This window comes from Idiotropiscis lumnitzeri, chromosome 17 (genome assembly GCF_059441095.1).
Source record: "Idiotropiscis lumnitzeri isolate Australia: NSW breed Sydney's pygmy pipehorse chromosome 17, RoL_Ilum_1.0, whole genome shotgun sequence".
Classification (NCBI taxonomy): Eukaryota; Metazoa; Chordata; class Actinopteri; order Syngnathiformes; family Syngnathidae; genus Idiotropiscis; species Idiotropiscis lumnitzeri.
Window position 1 is genome coordinate 15,550,654 of NC_142407.1, and position 20,671 is coordinate 15,571,324.

Sequence of the window (20,671 nt, forward strand, 5' to 3'; positions counted from 1 at the left end):
GGCGGCAACATACGAGAGGCTGTGCGTGACTTCTCAGTGCAATAATTCACCCGTCAATCACACACACGTCTCCAGTGAAAAAGTGCACACACACACACACACACTTAAGGGGTTGGGACACACTGGTGCTGGGAGCTCCCCCGGTGGTGACATCATTCAGGAGTCTTTTTTTTTTTAAACGCTTTACCCACCTCGCCCCCCTCGCCTCCTCCCCCCGGGACAGGCGTCACCTCCTCGCCCTTCACAGCCGCTCCCGTTCTCCTCTTTAAGGTCCATAAAAACGGAGTATAGGAGTGACTAATACAGCAAAGCAGTGGACCACCCAAGTTCCAACACAATGCATTTCCACGTAGAAAATCAAGGATCTTTTTTTTTTTTTTTTGATAATGGCAAAATTCATAAATTGGGGGCACCCCACCAAGCCCAAAAGAAGAAAAAGCGAGTAAAGGGAAGGAAAAAAGGAAGGAAGGAAACAAACTTACACTGCTGGCACTACTCTTAGAAGTCTGCACATGCAAAGAACACACAACAACAACAACCAAAAGACGACAAAGAACACACAAAGAGAGGAAAAGAAAAGGAATTTAAATAAATGAACATCAAATTAAGTTGGTTAAGTAAAACAGGGTGTGTGCAGATTTGAGAAAGACAAATCCATTTCATTTCATTTTTTTTCTTCCCATTTTAAAGGCCACTTCATCAATTACAAACGTTTGAAAGATTGAGTGATCACTTTTTCGGGTGTTTACCATCCACTCAGAGCCTCCCATATATTAAATTGTACTTTTATGGTTCTGCCTACACCTTGATAAACAAACAATAAATACTGTTAAGTATGCGTTAGACCTCAAAAAAGAAGCACAAAAAACAGTTTTCATTTTGTTTTACTTTTTAAAACATGGCAGGTGTCACCACAAGGTGTCGCCGTCGCAACAACAAGCGGCAGCAGTTCCCCCTCCCGCCACAGTGTGGAGCCACTTACGGAGGGTGAGGTGGCAGCGGACAAGAGCGGCAGAATGCCCCCACAGGCGATGATGATGTTGTCCACCATCTGCGAGATGAGGTGGATGGTGTTGTGCACAAAGATGATGTTCTCATTGCTGTTTACAAAGTCCATCACCGACTTGGTGGAGTGGCTGCAAGAATCAGAATCAGAAATCAGAAATCCCTTTATTGGAGGAAGACATTTGCCTGAAATGAGCACTTCAATCCAAAATGGCAGACTTTCTGTTCGATTTCTTCAGGCTTTTTAATAATAATAACACAAACCAATCACATTTCATGTTCCCAAGTCAAACGTGCTTCAGTATTAGCCAAAAATATCTGCTTCAAACCAACATGGCAGACTTCATGTGTTTTTTTGGGGAATGGCTTCTCGAGACCTTTTTGTGGGTCTACTCGTGACAGACTTGTCTACTAAATTTCATGTTGCTAAGAGAAGTTGTATCTGGGGCTGAATTTTCCAGACGTGCCTCACCTTCTCCACACGTGCACGTCAGTCTCCAGTGCAAATAGAAGGTCAGTGAGCAGCCTCTGGTGCATGGGCGACCACTTGAACTCTGGGATGCGGAACATGGTGGTGCGCGGCCCGGGACTGAATTGGCGCCTCTGCTCCTCCGTCATGGGCATCCCCCTGAAGCCCAGATCCACACGGAGGTCTCGCTCCAACTGGGAGGCGCTCCGGCCGTGCAAGGCCTGATATCAAGAGTTGACACCGTGTCACTTCATTCCATACTTTGAACCTTAACACTGCCTTGAGGCGCTAGTTTGGTACGCCAACGCAGGTTTGAAACCTGATTTCAAATCCAAAACATGAAATCTGAATACTTTGGTGCTCACCTGTGTGGTTGCAGTGGTTGATATCTTCTTCTCTTTGCCGTCATCCGACCTCTCGGTATCAGACGTGACGCTGGCCGTGTCTCCTACCGCCTTGAGAGCCGCCGCCTCACCGTCGGCGCCTGTCCCCACGTCCACCCCGTCTCCCTCAGGAAAGTCGGGCCGTGACGCCGCCAAGTTCCGGGCCTCTGCGATGGAGCTGATGTCGGCCAGTGGGCTCTGGATCTTGAAGGTCCTGTCCTCCGGGAGATCGCCGGACGAACTGCAGCTGGTCATGTGGGCCAGCAGGCTGAGGTCGTCACTGGCGCTGGTGCCGCCTGAGGGGGCGGGCTGTTCCGGACCGGGCAGGACCAGGGCGTCGGTGGCTGCCAAAGCAGGAAGGAGCTTCTCGTCGACCTGGAAATATTGTATTGGAAAAGTTGAGTTGCTAACCTAGTTGGTTAGCTCTTTTGGACGTCAATGCTAGCATTAGCATTAGCATTAGCAAATGCTAGCATGTAAGTGACCCGTTGGTACCTTGCTGAAGAGGAATCCGTTGTTGCTGGGCACACTGTCCTTCTCATCAGCCAGCGTGATGAGGGGGCCCATGATGCCATCGTCCTCCAGGGTGACACCTGAGAGGCCCAAACTGGGCGGCACGCGGACTGCCGCTGCAGTGGCTCCGTCGTCTTTGGGAACCAGGGTGCCGTTGAGGTTCTGCACCACAGCACAGTAGGCACTGTCCAGGAGCGAGTCCACTTCCACCAGGGGTCCATTCTCCATGGACCCACCGCTGCCTGTTCCGCCGCCCCCACCGAGGCCTTCAGGACTCAAATCCAAATCATCCAGCTTCACCTCGGTGGCTTCCACCTTCTCGGCTTTGATGTCCACCAGCAGGTCGTGGACCTCCACCCTAACACCGGCGCCCTGCTCGGCGTCGCCACGCTTGACGGCCCCGTCCGCCAGTAGGTTGCGGGATGAGTCGCCCCCGGCCCCGCTGCCTCCGCCCTCGCTGTACTCGGCCTCACTCTCGGGTGTCTGGGAGGTGTCGTCCATCTCAAGGTTGCCGTTGACGACGGGCGCCGGCGAGGCAGAGAGGCCCGAGATGGTGGACACAGAGCCTTTCTTGCCTTTCTTCATGTTCTCTTCTTCTTGACGCTGGTACTCCTCGTACATCTTGGCCAGGTACTCCTTGTGGGCCTCGTACGTCACCTGTAGCCATCGCAATATTAGCCGTTATGCACAATATTAGCCATATGCGGGGTCAGAGCGACTCAGACCTTGGAGTGCGCTATGGAGAGCGTGTCCACCCAGACCCTCCAGCCGCCCCACTCGTATTTGATGGCGTGGTAGAGCAGGATTCTGAAGATGTTGTAGACCATCTCGGTGATCTTCTGCTCCTCTGGATTCTTGGGGTTGATGTAGCCCAGCGAGAACATCCAGTCCTGCCACACCGAGCACTGCAGCAGGCATCTGCAATGCAAATGTAGCACCAATGCATTACCACATAAACCACGAATAAACCAAATGACTAACTAGATCATCAACTACCGTATTAGAATCATACTAATGATAACTAGACAAATTTTGGAACGGAACACGTTTTAGTGCTACCAGGAGTTGCGGGACAAGTACCGTCTGTTTTCTCTGCTGTTGCTGAAGAGTTTGATCATGTCGGACAGGAAAAGTCTCCTGACTTCCATCAGCTCGGAGCTGGGGGACGAATTCTTCAGCAGCGTGGCAACAACTTTCAGGATCACTACATAAATACACATCAACACATTAGAGGAATTTTAAGAAATATAAGCGCTATTATGGCTACCGAAATTCAATTATTCTTGATATTAGCTATTTTAGTAACATTTGAGCTATTTGTGAGAATAAGATTGGGAATATGGGATATTGGCAATGTTAGCAACATTCAGTAGCAACACTGAAATTGCTATCAGTGACGATAATATGGACAAAATGAGCGATCCCAGCCAATTAATAATGTTAACAATATTAGCATAGCGCAAGAGAATGTTGACTAACTGGGATTCTGGATCTTGATGGTGGAGTCCGGTTCTGGGTGTGGCTTGTGGACCACCTGCGTGCACACCTGCTCTGTCAAGATCTGCAGAGCCCCAAAAAAGATGTCATATTGAGCCAGTGAGTGAGCGCATCACCGCGGTAACCGGGCAGCCAATCACCTACCTCATAGAGTGTGTTGTAGGTGGTGACGGACACAGTGTTGGTGTGCATCATCAGACGTTCGCCGAGCAGTGTGAAAAGACTGTGAGTGTGCATGATCTCCACCTTCCTCCTAATAAGTACATTGTGTCAGCAAAGTAAATATTTTTGGCATTTTAACAGAATTTGTAGTTTTGGCAATATTAAGAAGAAACGAGACATGCGAGACATTAGAGGTTTACGCTATTTACGCGACATTTGCGACAACATTTGAATGATTAGCAACATTTCAATTGTTTACGCAGCAAAAAAAAAAATGACTGACTTGTGACCAAGGTGCTTCAGAAAGTATCCGAGTACTTTGAGGGCCTGTACTCGAATACTCTCGCTTTTGGAGGCCAGCAGCTTGCAGATCACCCTGAGACACGCACAGACATAGACATTCATGTCATGAAGTCATTTTTCCTGGTGGGAGGTTAGCTGACGACGTTCACCTCACCTGATCCCGTTCCTCTGGTCGAAGGCGGGAATCATGGACGCTGGATGCTCAGACATGAGTGCCACCAGCAGCTGCAGCACATCGTGGATGTTCTCGTCCTGTAGGGGGCAGAAAAGACAACATTACACTCACGAAGATGCCAACAAACTATTTTACCTGAGCTATTTGTGATATTAGCCAGATTACCATTAATTAGTATTCGTATTATATTCGCTATAATATCAATATTAGCTGTAATGGCAATATGAGCAACCTTAAAGGATATTTCAAAAGCACCAACCTCGTGCATGGTCAACAAATAGTTGAGAATACTCTGTAGCTCGTCTTCTTTGACACCCCGGTCCTAAGGAACACACAAGCAGAGCATTAGCAATATCAGCAATTTGAATAATATTACTATTTTTCGCGAAATTATGTAATTTATGTCTACCTTAAGTATGAGCTGTTTGAGGAAGAGGAGCATGAAGGCCCGCAGAGAGATGATCTCCTTTTGGGACGGCCGAGGTCCATCTGAAGACCCACACACAAGCATGAATGATTCACACATAAATAACGCACACCTTTTTCATTTCCTGTTAAATGGGACAATATTATTTCTAGATATCCATCAGTAAACTAAAACGAGAGCGCGCTCACCGAGGCCTTTGGGTGTGATGGCGCTGCAGTCTAGCGGATTGACGGCCCAGTAGTAGTACTTGAGGGTGTGCATGAGCTGCAGCACGGTGCCCACGCGGCGGATGGTCGAGTAGATGGTCGCCGTGCCAATAAACTCAGACGACAGGTACGTGTACAGAGACAGCTGAACCTGCCACACATAAGCGACATCATCACAAATCATTATTATTGACCTCAAAATTATTCTTTGTGGACATGCGCAGAACCACGACATTTGACACAGGCGTAATTAGAAAACACACCTACACCATATACCACAAAACTCCAAGAATGTACCCTCACAACACGCCTACACAAACACAACAAGACAACTCGGCTGACCTCGTAGCTCAGATTAAAATCTCAGAGTACGCAAAATAGCCCAGTTACAACATGTTGTGACGTATGCTCGTTTGGCATAAACACTCCCGAGGTGACGATGATGATGAAGATGATAACGTCTTCAAGTGAGAGCCAATCAGACCGAATGTCTTGATTAAGACCGACAGAAGCGTCTCGTGTCTCGCTCTGGTATGCCCAGCAGCAAATCACGTCAGGTTTGCAGCTCATCACTCACTTTCGCTCTCACCACTATTAAAACATCACTGATTTGTGTTAAAAAAAAATACATATATAAACACTACTGTACATAATTAACATAAAATACGCTAAAATAAGCATCAGAATAAATAAATAAAATATTTCAAATTGAACTAAAACACCACAATGCACCGCTGAAACTCACAACCCCCCACAACACCGAATCTTCACACACTGTCAAGTCGACTCCAAACCGCCATTGTACAGGCAAAGTGAAAGTGGCTTTTGTCGCCTTCCTTTTCCTTTTTGTAGCTCTGAGACCCACAACAGACACACATACACGCCGACTAACCTTGGCAGGCGTGTGTATCCAGATGGCGGCGTTGAACAGGACGTGGTCGCACAGCTGCTTGAGAAGCGGCGCCCCGTGGGGCAAACCGTCCAGGTACTTGGCAAAGGACAAGAACTGCTCCAGTACCGCCCGAGTGATGTGGACCCGAGACGACTTCACACGAGACGAGAAACGTCAAGTCAGCAATTGTTATGAATTGAGAAATAACATGATAATAATAATAGTTGACTTATTAACGTTTCCAGAAAACTTTCTCGAAAGGTTCAAAAGTGGTCGTGAATGGAAAAAAAAGAGACACGAGCTTCTAGGTGTGATTTTTTTGGGGTTAAATTCTTCAGCGTATTACAGAGCCCAAATGGTTGATTCAAACCAAAAAGGCAGACTTTGTCTATCTTTTCAGGACTGGGTCCTTGAAACTTTTTCGTGGGTCCACTCATACCAGATTTCATGTTGCTAAGTGACATTGTCAATGGGGGCTGAAAAGAAAAAAACCCTGACCTTCTCCAGCAGGTATCCGATGACCAGGAAGCCCTTGCCACCCAGCATCTGCTCCTGCATGGCTACCGAGCTCTTGAGCAGCTCCACCAGGAAGGCGAGCAGCGTGGCACTGCAAACACAATCCACACCAGAATGAGATTCAAGTCAAGATCCGCTTAAAATAACGGGATCTGGCGACTCCTGACCACACAGTGGTGTCGACGGCAGCATCGTTCAGCTGTTTGTAGTCCAGCTGGGCGAAGAGCGGGAAGAGGACCTGGATGCCGCCGATGGAGTGGATAGCACTGTGGATGGAGTGCGTCACGATGGCCTTCACATCCTGGAGTCGGACACAAGTTTTTTTTTGTTTGAGTTTCCAAGAAATACTATACTCTGGTGTCACATGGACAGAATGTCAAGTGTATTACAAAACTGCAGGTGGCGCTCGATAAAGTTGAAAAAAATTCTAAATGCATCATTTGTAAGACAATTGCCATTTGTAACCAAATAATGTTTTTTGTTTTCAAAACTTGGCTCATGTAATGCATTTACTGAGCTTATTGCTAGTGTGACATAAACAAATTTCATTTGGTTACTACCTTTAAATTAACACCAAAGAAAAAAAAAAACCAAGAAGCGTTTTTCCTGCGTTCTCAAAAATGTCAACTTGGGAGTCTTCTTGTGAATTTTGCTCAACATATTACACACACGCACACACAGACCTGCAGCATGAGGGCGTGCGGCGAGTGCACAAAGATGGAGGCGTTCTCTCGCGGCGAGGACTCCAAACAGAGCTGCGCATCGGTGGCCTTGGCGTTGTACGTGAAGGAGATGGAGCTGGCCAGTTTGCCGTCGTACAGAACCTGCTTGTGGTGCTCGGCCAGGTGGATGTCACTTTCCGACTTGAACTTGAACGTGCTCTGTGGGGAGGGAAAGGTAAAAGGTCAAACGTTAGCAGGTTGGGGAACGGAACATCTGGGCAGTGCCAAACGTAATCGGCTTCATGGAGCGGTACGTGAGGACGCATCAGCTCGTTACACGGCCGCTAATTCAATTAGTGACAGAGGGAGAAAAGACAAAAATAAATATTACATTTGCTTTCGCCAGCTAGCTTGACATCTGTGCATCAGCCTCAGCGAGTCCACATTGTTCTATTATTCTAATACTGTACATCAAGTGTGGGCAAACAATGGCTCGGGGGCCACATGCGGCCCGTTAAATGTTTTATTCCGGCCCGGCAAACATGAAAAAAATGAAATGAATAAACCTTGTTCATGTTTTGTTTTCTAAATACTGTGGTGTGTCAAAGACATATTTTGTTGTCATGCTTTTGTTCATTTTCATTTAAAATTAAATGTATTTTATTTCTCCGATGAGGTGAGGTGACCAAAACACTCCACCCACCTGCTCCTGGTCCGGCCCCTCTGTCAAATTGCCCACCCCTGCTCTACATACTTCATCATGCCTCAACGATTTGATTCATATCATCAACAATGGAAATCCTGAATCATTTCTTCATGTCTCACTTTGTATCCGGGTCCGAGTTGGTGTATGGCAAAGATCTGAGCAGGGTTGAGTGCCTCACTGAAGACGTAGATGGCACCAAGCTGTCCGCAGAAGACCCGGTTGGCGTCGGCCGTCTCCGAGGAGCCCAGGAAGCATTTGTCGTAGCTCTGAGAGGGACAAACATGAATAATGTCACGCAATGAGCTGACATACCTTTTCATCATGTTATGCATAAACTATGGCATACATTTAGAATGTCTCCTTATGTCATTACACAACGGATGTAGCTGTGTGTGTGCATTTGTCTAGAGCACATGTATCCTTTATGTTTCTTTACAATTTTTTAATGTTTTTCACACCTCAGAAATTTATATTCTGTTACATTAAATCGGCTCAATAATTTATCATCAATACTTTATCACGTCTCAATTAATATTCTATATGATCATTTCACGTCTCGTGAATTTATTATCTATATATTTCATCCTGTCTCAATTTATACCCTCCCATCTTGGATGATTGATGTCGCCATTTTTTTTTAATCCACCAATGACCGACTCCCACTCAGCTTTTTGCTTACACTTTGTTTTTCCACTACAAAGTATCAACTTGTGAAGGACGCGCTTCCTGTCGGCCCCCCCGCGGCTTGCTGTTTTTTTGCTTCCCGCCCAGGTTGGACAGCGGCCCAAGGGCGACTCGGCTAAAGGACAAAATGTCGGCGGCGTTTCTCTTACGTCGTTGGTGTTGACGTGCCAGGCCATGTCACCGTAGGAAACCAGCTGCCCGTTCACATAGCAGCGGATCTCGGAGTTCCTCCAGCGGTTGTAGATGTGCACGATGCTGATCATGTACCACTGAAACACACACACACGTTACCCATCAATCGGTTAACGAGGGGTGTGCGAACTTTCATTTTTGATTAGTGAAATGGATAAACAGGCCAGGTCATTTGTAGATTAATCACATTTGTTTGTTTGTTCGTTTTATAAATCTAAAATGTTGAAAGAAAAAGGCAGATGACTAAAGATTTACTTGATGGTGAGGAAGTCCTTTCAAATCTCCGATAGTGCTTATTTTATATCAAATATTCAGTAATAATTCAATTTTTGTGCTCATTGTTCTCACCTTTCGCGGCTGGAAGTCGTACTTGACGCAGTGTTGGAAGCCTTTTCCTTTCGACTTGAGGGAGGTCACGATCAGACAGTTGCCCACAAAGTGAGCCGAGTAGCCGATTCCTTTACTGGTGCGGAAGCTGCAAAGCAAAATGGAGGGAGACAATTTGACCATTTTCATGAAAATCAACAACTTGAAAAAATCCACAAAATCTAAATAAAATTCACAGCATAATTAGGTGCCAGGATGGCCGAGTGGTCTAAGGCGCCGCGTTCCGGACCCAGTCTCCCCAGGAGGCCTGGGTTCGAATCTCGTGGCTGCCAGGATGGCCGAGTGGTCTAAGGCGCCGCGTTCAGGACCCAGTCTCCCCAGGAGGCCTGGGTTCGAATCTCGAATTTCCCCATTGTGGGACTAATAAAGGCATTATTATTATTATTATTATGCACATGTGGAATATATGTTATACAATTAATATGATCTCGCCCTCTTGCCAGGTAACAACAACAATAAATATACAAAATTTGAAATAATCCACACAGTCAAAGACACCCCAGTGCAAGCGTGATTATGGGCACGGGTAATGGACTGAATTGGAATAAACCCAACAATCAGGCAATAAATCTGTTCTTGCCAAGGTAATCGCCACTTTGTGTGATAAAAATAAACAGAACTCCTGGAAGTAATTCCTAAAGTCAACAATAGTCCAATGAAGGTTGGGTCGTGTGACGTGAAAGCCAGTTATTTATTTGTGACAATTGTCATCATGCACAAAACGAGTACAACAACAAAAAATAACAATAACAACCTCCCATTGTCAAAGTAAAATTAAAAACAAATGAGGCAAATCTAGCTTCCTCCCCCTGCTGCTGTTTGTGGGTACAAGCTGGCAATGTGTAATCTGCACACACAAGATGAACGACAACAAGATGGACGACAAGAGCAAGCTCCTGCCTGACCATGATAAGAGCCAGCAGGGCCGGAGGGGAAGTGAGGGCAGATGACGGCACCTGCCACCTGACAAACGGCTGCCAAGGAAACACACGCAGGTATTTACCATACACACCACCGTCCCAACTTTACGAGAGTCCCCACACACAGCTGCCATCCTACCTCTGTTACTTCAGTCAAACTAAACATAAAACACACAATTAAACTTTGTGTAATTAAAACAATATAACTGCCTTAATGTCCGCTAGCTTAATGCTAACACATACTGGGAAACGGCATAGAGGAGCTGATGAATAGCACAGTTGTTGCAACGGATAAAAAGGCTGAAGCAACACAAGTAGACAGACAACACAAAAAATACTCACAGGTATTTATTCTTTGTGAAGAACGACTAATGCTACTGTGGCAATTGTGACCGTCTCCTTCATGTATAACTTACAACCCGTTTTGGTTTCCCTGGTGACTCACCAGTAAAGGTACGGCTTGTCTTTGTCCACGTTGATGTTGTTGAGAGGATCCTGGCGGAACCACGTGTTGATGGTGAAACCGTTTTGGTACGGCCACTTGGCGATGGGCGGCAAAGCGATGGCCTGCAGCAACACAGACGGGAACGTACGTGCTTACAACTAAGCGTTCCAAATAAGGCAAGCGGTGAGTTGCAAAGCACATACCGCCGCGCTGCGTCCGGGGAAATTGAAGAAGGTGTCGGGGCCGTGACGCTGAGGCATCTGATTCAACACGGACAACAACTTGATGGCGTGTCTGGGCTACGAAGGGGAGAGGAGTATAAGTGAAAGAGGGTGAAGAGGAGTGACTGACATTTACAAATTGATACTCGCTACCGAGCGGCAGGAGAACGCGGTGTGACATCACATCTCCACCACAAGCCATCGGATCAATAATTCCTTCAATCACCTCTGCCTCATCAATACAATGGCAACTCGACATCGACCTGTCTGTCTGTCTGAAAAAAAAAGGGCTTGCTGTTAAAAAGGTCGATTTATTTATATTTTTTTGGGCTTCACCACTTAGTGAGGACTTAGGAAAAAGAGCTAACACACACACTTTCTTGGCTACACTATCTTGTGTGGACGTTGGCGGAAACGGACCCGAACACACTTTCATGGCTTCACACCCTCGTGAGGATTGTCGAGATAACTGACCTGAACGTTCCTTCCCAATTTCTCGGCTTCAGTACTTTCTCCGGTGTACGTCTGAATTACTCCACACACTTTCTTGGCTTTACAACCTCGAGAGGATTGCTGAGGAAATGGATCTGAAATTCCCCGCATACTTTTTTTGGCTTCACTACACCGTACTTACCCAGATGCCGTTGTCGCCCCTCAGCATGCTGAAAAGCAGCTTCAGCTCTTTGACTGTGATACTGTAACTGGCCATGACGCCCAACATGTCCACCAGCAGGTCTGCAAACAACAAACCAGCAGGCACATGGTGAACAGAGATGTCGTCGCTTTTCATAAACAATCTTCAATTAATCCAAAATAAATAAATTAACAAAATAATCTTTGTAAATTTTTAACAATTGACGTCACAAGATTGAGTTCAGTCAACACACTCTGAAGTCATAAGATGGCGGCAAAGGGCTTCTTTTATCCAAATGAAGCACCTCAACTCACTTCAGCAGTTCCTTTTAAGTATGAATATATATTTTACTTTTGCCCAAATCCTCAATTATTTGACAGCATTTTCAATAGGTTATATGAATATGAAAATATTTGATATCCGCAGCCCTATGTATTTGACTCACATTACCTTGTCATAGAATTACTGAACGTGCATTTTTGTCTGCGTTTGTATGTGTGTGCGTGCTCTAAACAACCTCGACTTTGACATAGTGCGGCGGCCAGTCAATCTGCTTACTTACAGACTCTCCTTGTGTGCCATTAAGGCAGCGTGGATATAATGTGAATAGAGCTGCACCGGATTTCATTACAGGAAATAAAGCATCACTGTGCTTGTGAGTGTGTGGGTGCGTGTGAGAGTGTGTGTGAGTGATCAATGCATGTAGGTCATGGAGAGCTGCAGCGTAAGTCAAAGCACTTGTAAAGCACATCGTCCTGCAGAGACATGATGGAGGGAGGAGGGAGAGCGCAGCATTAAAGGAAATGTCAAGGTCGCTGCGATTATGTCAAAGAGACTTCACACTAGCATGTGTCGGATGCCCAGAACACACATTTGCTTAGCTTTACGTATTTTTGTATGGACGATTTCGGAAAATAAACCGAATACCCCATACGCACTATTTTTGGCTTCACTGCTTTGTGAGGATTGCTCAAACATTTTTTTCTTGAATTCACTATTTTAGGAGAACGATTGCATTACTTTAGTGAGGATGATCAAAGAAAATTACTTGAATGTCTAAAACACTTGCTTGTCTGAAGTATTTTGTGATGAAAAAAAATCTAAATTGAATGCGCCCCGACACTGTCTTGAATTCACTACTCTGAGAGGATTGCTGAGGAAAATGACCTCTATATTCTCACACACTTTCTTGGCTTCAGCATAGAATGAGGACAATTTGAGGAAAAAAACCTAAATGTCAATATATATTTACTTAGCTTCACTACTTGGCTAGGCCAATGGATGAAAAAAATGTTCAAACACACGTTCTTGCTTTGACTGTTGGATGCATGAGGAATACACAAAATGTTCACACATACTCACACACTTTTCAATGTTTACGCAGCGTTTACGACCCGCCGCTGAACTGCGCGACTCATGTCTGGTTGAAAAGGCACGCTGAGGAAAAACACTCGTCAGGGGAATTGGCTGCCGAGTGAGCGAATTCGGAGCATAAGTGAGGAAAGCATCAATTACACAAAAAGATCATCTGGAAAAGGGAGATGATTGACTCACATGGCCTCCACTGAGTGTCGGAATACACTCAAGTGCCTCCTTATTACCACAAAGCTTTACTCTACATACTTGATCTGCAATCCAACTAATACGGGAATAAATTCCGCAAAGTTGTATTATTTAGTTTTACACAACAATATTTTCCTCAAATTAAAGAAACGTGTATATTAAATCATGTTTTTACAATGAATACAGTAACAATAGATTACAGAAAGGTTCACCTTGAATCACAATGTCTTTATATTTGAGGAGTTCGTGTTTTGGCAATATAAAATAGCATTTTCATTTCGCAGAATCCACTGACAGCACTTGAACTGACAACTTCAATGATTTTGAGGATTGAGAAAGTTTGCAAAACTCAGCCCCTGACACCAGTTTTACTGAATTATACAATTTCTTTGGAATATTTCTACCATAACGGAACACACGAAAAACTCTCAAGGACCTATAGCACAAATGTGACAAAAAGTCGTTCATTTTGCTTCGAAGTTGCCCTTAGAGTGGCAAATTTCAGGGCTGCTACTTTGATCAATTCCAACAACAGATGAGCCCCAATCAGAAGCAGGAATCCTCAACAAATGTTTTTTTGCCAAGGGCATCTCTTGCGGAGGGCCGATCCCATTTCAAATGAACCAAGACTTTTCCCTACACTTCTCAGATTTACTCAAAATTTTCAGGCTTGGTTGGAAAAGGAAAAGACCAGAGCGGTTGTACTTCCAGTAATTATTCAGAACCTAGAATCTCTCACCTGCGATCATGTCATCCACTGTGCTCATCTTCAGCAGCACCTGCTGGATGAGGCCCACCTCCGTGCTGGTCTGCAGGTTGCGGACGCTCTTTCGCAGTATGGCGGTGAACATGCTCCAAATCTCCGCTTGACACGTCACCTCACAGTGTGACAGCAGCTCCACCATGCAGCCGATGCTCTCCGCCTCCTGGATGATGAAGTTCATCTCCAGGTCGAACTCGCCGCCCACCAGCTGAGGGTTGATGGTGGAGAAGAACAAGAAGAAGAGAGAATGATAGTACTCAGATGTCTTTAGGAGTGGAGCATTTGCATTTTTTGGTCACTGCATTTGGGCGCAGAAGGGCCAAGAATTGATGACGCACCACAAAAAGGGGGAAACTAATCAATGAAATAGAAACTAATAAAACAGGCTACGTTCAGCTGGATTGATTCTGATGTTTCTGCCACGTGACACAAACTCGTCCTGTTAAGTAAGAAGCACTCAGTCAGAGAGCAACAATCTTTCAAAATACATTGGCTTTGAAAATGGCCAGCTCCCCTTCCTGCTCACACACACGCACACCCCAACTAGCAATCATGTACACACAACCCTAAGCTGAGCTGCAGATATCATCATTCCGACATGCAAATGGCCTGCCTCTTAATGGCTGATGCAGCGTAATTACTTGCGAAAAGTATCGCTGTGCTCCACACATACACACACACGCACACGCACGCACGCTGGCACACGCAGGGAGGCACACACTTCAGCCGAGGCATGCTTCACTATCCAGAAAGTGGTCGCTATGGTGACCAACAAACTAAGAGGACACACACATGCACAAACACACTGCGTGGAAATTATTAAATGAAACCACAAGAGCCACACAATACATCACGGTGGATAAAAGAAGTACAAGAAAAACTGAATATTAGACTGGCCTGGCATATGCAAATTTATATAAAAAAAATACAGTAATTGGCATTAGTACAAAAAGAGCTTTATGTCTTTCAATCACTGAATGTTTTCTGGGATAAATGCAGTTGTCATTTTGGCCACAGGGTGGCGCAAATTGGAAGGATGCTTGCATCCATCATTAATCAACTAAAACCTATCCCAGATGACTTCATGAGTAGACCCACAAAAAAAAAAAGTCTCAAGAAGTGCAGGAAGTTTGCCATTTTGGGTTGACGTGGTCATTTTTGGTGTGGTCAAGTTTTCTCCATAATGTAAGCGTTTGCGCAAACGCCTTTAAATTTATACCCCAAAGCCTCTTTCACTTAGCAACATGAAATTTGGTCTCGTGAGTAGACCCACAAATAGTCGGAAGAGCCCTTGCTGTAAAAAAATAAATATAAATAAAATAGGAGAAAGCCTGCTATTTTGATTTGAAGTGGCATAAGCCAACCGCCCCTACACAATATTTTAAAATAATTTCCAAGCACTGTGCACACCATCCATTACGTCGTTGGGAATGTAAACATGCTTGTTAATTTGTCGTTTTTTTTCTGTGAGGGTCTATGATCTCGCTGAGGCGTAACCCCGGCGGGTGCTTTGAGAGCGATCTGTGCCAATGCGAAGCCAAAGCAAACATCCTCCAGCAGTTGGCCAAGACGACGATGCTGCCAGTTCAGCCATGCCAAGAGAGCCTTTTGTGCCCCCGAGGTGGGCGGCACAACACATTGGAGCCTTTTTGAGGCCTTGAAAAAAAAGCAACAAAAACTCCACAGTGAGCAAGAAGCTCTCATTTGCAACAGTGGTGTTAAAAATACAGCGGGTCACATTGATTCGTGAACATTTTTGGGATATCTGGATCCAGGAGATTTTCTTTCATGCAACTATTTGACAAAATCAAAGTGAGTAAATTCAACAAAAAACATTTTCAGCGCATTTCACTCCACCATGAACACTTTTTTTTCCCGTTTTTTTTTTTTTTTAACATATGACATTTTCTTTGATGGCTTTTTCAGGTATTGTCTCCCCGTCCAGGCAAGGATTCCGTTTTTCTTCCTTGCAGTTAGTTGCCACAGTTTGCATCATGCAGCATTCTCTTTGGCCGGTGGCGACGAGCGTACATTCTCACCTCATATTTTCGTGCCCCGCGGAGGTTCTCATACGCTCAAGTTTCTTAACAAGCGTCTGAAAGCAAGACCGTTTAACACAGATATCTTTGGGATGACACCTGAGGTTTTGCCTTCCTGTCAAATCACGGAGCTCTGATTTGGCTGTACGAGTTCTCCTTCTGACAGCTACATTGAAAAAAAAATGGTGTGTTGAATTTACTCAATTTTATTTCGTCAAGAGGGTGCACAGAATAAAATCCTCTGGATCCAGATTTGATTGAGAGTGAATCCTTGAGGAAATAAAATTGAGTCCATACAACAAAAACTTTTTTCAGTGTATTTTTCAAAAAGGCAAAATTGACTCATCTTAAAAACAAAACTGTCACGCAACAAATGAAGTGACTATTTTTCCAAAAAGCAACAAGCAATAAATCTCGCAAACATTTTTCAAAGTTGCACCTAGCAACAATCTAGCAACAAAAATGCAACTAGCAACAAATCTAGCGACTATTTTCCAAAAGAGACAACCAGCAACAATCTAGCAACTATTAAAAGGGAAAAAAAAAAATCAACAAATCCAGCCACACACAAAGTGCATGCGCTGTTTATGAGACGCTAACGTTATTCTGTGCTAACACAGCAGCTCTGATTCGCTTTTGGCTACGACACAACCGTTGCTTGAAAATGGCACGTTTGTCCAGCCTGACTGCTAAGTCATGGACGTAGAGAAGCTCTGTGTAGGGGGCGGGATTATGATAATGAGCCTGACTATGATATGATGTCATAATTGGGTCAAATTTAGACGGTTTACTGTCAGACACATCAAGTTTTATTCGTAGCGAACTGTATCGACAACAGGAGATTGTTACATGATGCGCCGCCCTTCAAACAACATATTTGTCGAAAAGGAAATGATCAAAGCCCGTGTACGGACATCAGCGCAGCGGACTCATTCATTGGTGTGCCGCATTAATGCAAATGGCGGCGCATCAAAGGAGTCATTACAGCTGACTGTCGGCCACAACAACGACACCTGCTGCTAATTTGTTCGTGGAGTATCATCCACTCGCCGCCATCAAAGGAGTCGCTTTTGTGTGGCGAGAGAGAAGCTCTTGTGAACGCCACATCACACGTTACGCACTTAGCAATTGGCCAAGTGGGCTCGACGGGCAGCGGAGAGGAAGCTTTACTGCTGCCATGGCAACACAAAGGCCTATATTTTTTCCCACACAACTTTTTTTTTTACTATTATTGGTGCAGCTATTTCAACACTTGGCCGTATCATTTTGTTACCTAAAAGTGATGTGGTTTGTGTTGTTCATTTACATTGGACGAAAACCTTTGAGATGACACGTACTATTGTTTATCTCACCAACTGTGACGACAAAGACATTATTAACATGAAATTAATGTATGTTGCAGTGGTTTAATGGATGAGCACCGGCGGGGATTTACAGCCTAAAAGGCAACAGATGCATCGCGTCTTCGTCCTCCAGTGATGATGATGAAGAATGACACGGACACGCACACACACACGCACACGCACACACAGGGGGAGGGGTGGGAGGCTGAACTGCATTTCCCATGGGTCCTTGTGCCCACAGATGGCGAACGGGATGAAACAATTGACCCCCTATGCCCCCAGCCGCTATCTCCGAATCTCATTCGTGTGTGTGTGTGTTTGCGCAGGGGTGTGTGTGCGTGTGTGAGCGGGGGCGGTTGCTGTGAATAAAGACATCATTTGAAAAATGTTCAAACAATTTGTTCACACTTTTTCTTTGTATTACAAAATTTGCCCGCACTGTAAGTGAAGAAAAAGAAACAAATGTTGCATTCTGGGGTAAATGCTGAAGAATATTGTTCGGCATCAAACTGAAATGAAGGACATTTTTTCAGATTGAACTCATCCGGCCGTACTTTGTGGCCTATTCAACCAATTCAAATTCCAGGGTTGCGGTCATTTTGAACATATTGGAAAAGAATTCCTATTTCCCATTTCCCAAATCGTGCAGAGATTGGCGTGGCTGCTGGGAATGTTTATCCTCCGTATATGGGCAAGAGGATTTGCTCACACAACACAACAGACCCTGCTCAGAAGCAGCCGAAGGCACCGCGGGTGTGAAGAATTGGATCGTATACTTGGATGTTGACAGACAGAGAGAGAGAGAGAGAGGAAAAACCTGCAGAGAGTATCATGCAAACATGAATAAATGCTTTTATGTACGAGTGCACCAGCAAATAGCTTATTTGTAAATGTTATGCATACACATGATACAAACTGGCGTAGAAGGGGACGCTCGCTTTCAATCAGCGAGCGTGATGGCGTCTAAGGGCAATGCGGCGCAACCGAGAGCTGCTAGCACCATTTTACTAAACAAGCTTTCATTTGATAAAAAATAACACAAGACACAGTTTTCTGCCTTAAGGCCCCCTCCACGTCAAAGAAGACCATAAAAGAGAATTGTTATTTGTTAGCATGAGATAAAAACCAACTTAATAAAAAGACAACGAACAAGAAAATAAACGAAGCTAGGTTATGTAAGTGGATTCAAACATTCTTTAACAGGTCACATTGTATCACAGTTTGACAAAAAAAAAAAAAAACTACTTGGCTAATTCAGTTGTGTTTAACTTTTAGGCTTATTTCATTGTAAAAAAAAAAAATCAATATTGTCGTTTGTTAAATTAACCCATAAAAGGATCAAGCGTTCATCACTTGACAGGTTATGCTGCAAAAAGTGTCAAATTGAACTTTACTGGGGCTAATGTAGCACAAACTACTTTTTGTTAGGACCTTTTGATCAAAAACGAACGAGTGTCGCGGCGCTCAAAACATCAAAGCCGCAGCTCAGTTCAGCGCTAAATGTCAAAATTTTACTTCACACGTCGAGATATTCTCCAAACCCTGAAGCATGAAAAAAATAATAATTTAACATTTTAGAAAGTCACGTTGGGCCTTTGAGGACACGCTGAGGCATCATGGGAAATCATCCACACAAGTTTAATTGACATTTAACATTGCTGAGATGGAAAATTTACACACTCAACACAACAATACCTCAAACACACACACACGCACGCACACACATTACAATGTGGTTGAAAATGTTCGGCTGCTACCTGATTGGCCCAAGCGGCTTAGTCACGCTAAGCCTCGTCACAGGGCGTCCAGAGACAAACAATAAACATATTTCTGAGCCCTGGCGCTGACCTGCAAACCTTGAATGTTGTACGCAAACTTTGATTGACAGCAGGGTGGACATTCGGACAAACACGGCGCTGGGCGACTGTTGGATTCTATCACTTAACTCGAGTTTATTTAGCGAGGCGATCCCCATCCTCCATTGTGTTACCGCACCGTTTTGGATTCAGAGACGACTCACGAGTTACCGTGAATAACCGTGTTCTGATGTGCTGGTCGTCTTCAACGTAGAATTAGGTGGACTGAATTAAGCCCCTTTCACGCTTCTTTATTATCTGTCGGGAAACGGCTATTTAGCCGCATGCAGTGCATTTCCTCCCAAGGCACGTGAAAATAAAATTGCATTTACTGTATTGATAGAGCGGAATAGGGAAGCGTATGTTTGCTCCAAGTGACAAAAAAAAAAAAACTTTCTCATGAATAAATTTACATTTTTTGTCTTCCCCATTCAAACTTTGAGAGCTCGTCTGTGTTGCCGGCTCCTTCCCGGGGAAATTAGATCATTGTGAGAGAGTTTAAATGAAAGAGAAATGTTTCAGACTACGAATGAGAAGTCCAGAATACCGCAGTCTACTTTAATTATGATAATATTGTTTGTGTGTAAGGCATGGATGACATGGAAAGTAGCTTGAGGGTGTTGTTGTTTGCCACTTGAGCTAGCTTTCAATTTGCATGACAGTGCAATGAGGATGCCAGGCCACTAGTTGGCAGTGTATGAAAACATGTCTATTTCCCATGTCCCAGCAGTCGAGAACGTAGCATCTGTTGGATTCAATTCGACACCCTTTCTCATGGCGAACAACATTTTTCCCCATTTTCTTCACTGTTGTGCTGAGTTGAATTTGAAAATCTCACCACAAATTTTCAGGCGTTGGTGTAGCAGCAGACACATTGTTGGTGCAAAACAGTCAATTTTTGACATAATTATTGTGTTTCAAATCTTATTTTTCATTTTGTTCCCCCGAAAAAATGAATCATTTGAACAATCGTAATTTGTATTATTCAAAAAAATAATAGAGATGAATATTTCTTACATAATCGAGCTGCCCTAGCTTGGCGACAACAACTAACGACAAAGTTTGGTCTTTATAGGTGACAAACGTCAAAGAGCCTCAACGAGCCTTCGCAACTTCTCGGATATATCCCGGCGCGTGTCCGGAAATTTGCGGAAAAGCCGACAACGAGTTGAAAGGTTGCCCGATAAGCCCAGCAGACCTAATTCAGAACAGGCTGCTGCCAGTTCAACAGCGTTAATCTATTTGTTTTTCCCGCTGATGGGACCTTCATATGCGTGTACGCAATAGGACCGTTACGTGCATGCGTGCGTGTGTGTGTGTGCTGGAACAATGGTGAGCAGTGTTCCATTGAGCCAAAAGCTGACCGAGGATCAGCGCCGCAGTAATCCAACGTCATGAGACACAGCAGCCCTTTTAGGCAACAAACTAGTTGGGCCCGAATTAATCGGGGAACAACCAAAAAGGCCTTAAAAAAGCCTGGAGATCATTCGACAAGCAAAAGAGGACCAGAGGGGAAAAAAGCCGAGTGGCTCGGGAATATTTGCGACTGCAGCCTATTTAGGCAGCACAATTCTACAGGCTCAAAGAATGGATGATTAATCTAAGCAATATCTCCGTGTGGAAGTGTTGGACACTACTGTATATGAATGAGACACGAAGCCCCTGGTACCATTTATGCAAACAGAGGTGATCTAGTGCAGCAGACCCG

General features: G+C 44.6%; 1 protein-coding gene across 12 annotated transcripts in view; it reads right to left on the reverse strand.

Moving 5' to 3' along the window:
• The window catches only part of nbeaa (neurobeachin a), a 42,553-nt gene that overhangs the window by 15,211 nt on the left and 6,671 nt on the right, over positions 1–20,671 (reverse strand). For 7 of the 12 annotated variants that reach the window (XM_088279109.1, XM_088279100.1, XM_088279105.1 and 4 more), the window contains exons 2-27: positions 13,702–13,933; positions 11,400–11,500; positions 10,748–10,843; positions 10,545–10,666; positions 9,141–9,267; positions 8,750–8,869; positions 8,036–8,182; positions 7,232–7,429; positions 6,716–6,849; positions 6,531–6,639; positions 6,033–6,185; positions 5,123–5,291; positions 4,917–4,996; positions 4,767–4,829; positions 4,487–4,584; positions 4,313–4,405; positions 4,012–4,120; positions 3,850–3,931; positions 3,451–3,574; positions 3,096–3,288; positions 2,353–3,027; positions 1,840–2,232; positions 1,478–1,695; positions 983–1,136; positions 483–506; positions 192–263 (exon numbers count right to left, since the gene is read on the reverse strand). In XM_088279109.1, coding sequence (XP_088135235.1) covers positions 192–263; positions 483–506; positions 983–1,136; positions 1,478–1,695; positions 1,840–2,232; positions 2,353–3,027; positions 3,096–3,288; positions 3,451–3,574; positions 3,850–3,931; positions 4,012–4,120; positions 4,313–4,405; positions 4,487–4,584; positions 4,767–4,829; positions 4,917–4,996; positions 5,123–5,291; positions 6,033–6,185; positions 6,531–6,639; positions 6,716–6,849; positions 7,232–7,429; positions 8,036–8,182; positions 8,750–8,869; positions 9,141–9,267; positions 10,545–10,666; positions 10,748–10,843; positions 11,400–11,500; positions 13,702–13,933 — 4,086 coding nt within the window. The remainder of the gene's footprint in view (positions 1–191; positions 264–482; positions 507–982; positions 1,137–1,477; positions 1,696–1,839; positions 2,233–2,352; positions 3,028–3,095; positions 3,289–3,450; positions 3,575–3,849; positions 3,932–4,011; positions 4,121–4,312; positions 4,406–4,486; positions 4,585–4,766; positions 4,830–4,916; positions 4,997–5,122; positions 5,292–6,032; positions 6,186–6,530; positions 6,640–6,715; positions 6,850–7,231; positions 7,430–8,035; positions 8,183–8,749; positions 8,870–9,140; positions 9,268–10,544; positions 10,667–10,747; positions 10,844–11,399; positions 11,501–13,701; positions 13,934–20,671) is intronic. The other 5 variants (XM_088279110.1, XM_088279107.1, XM_088279106.1 and 2 more) reach the window with 2 other exon arrangements.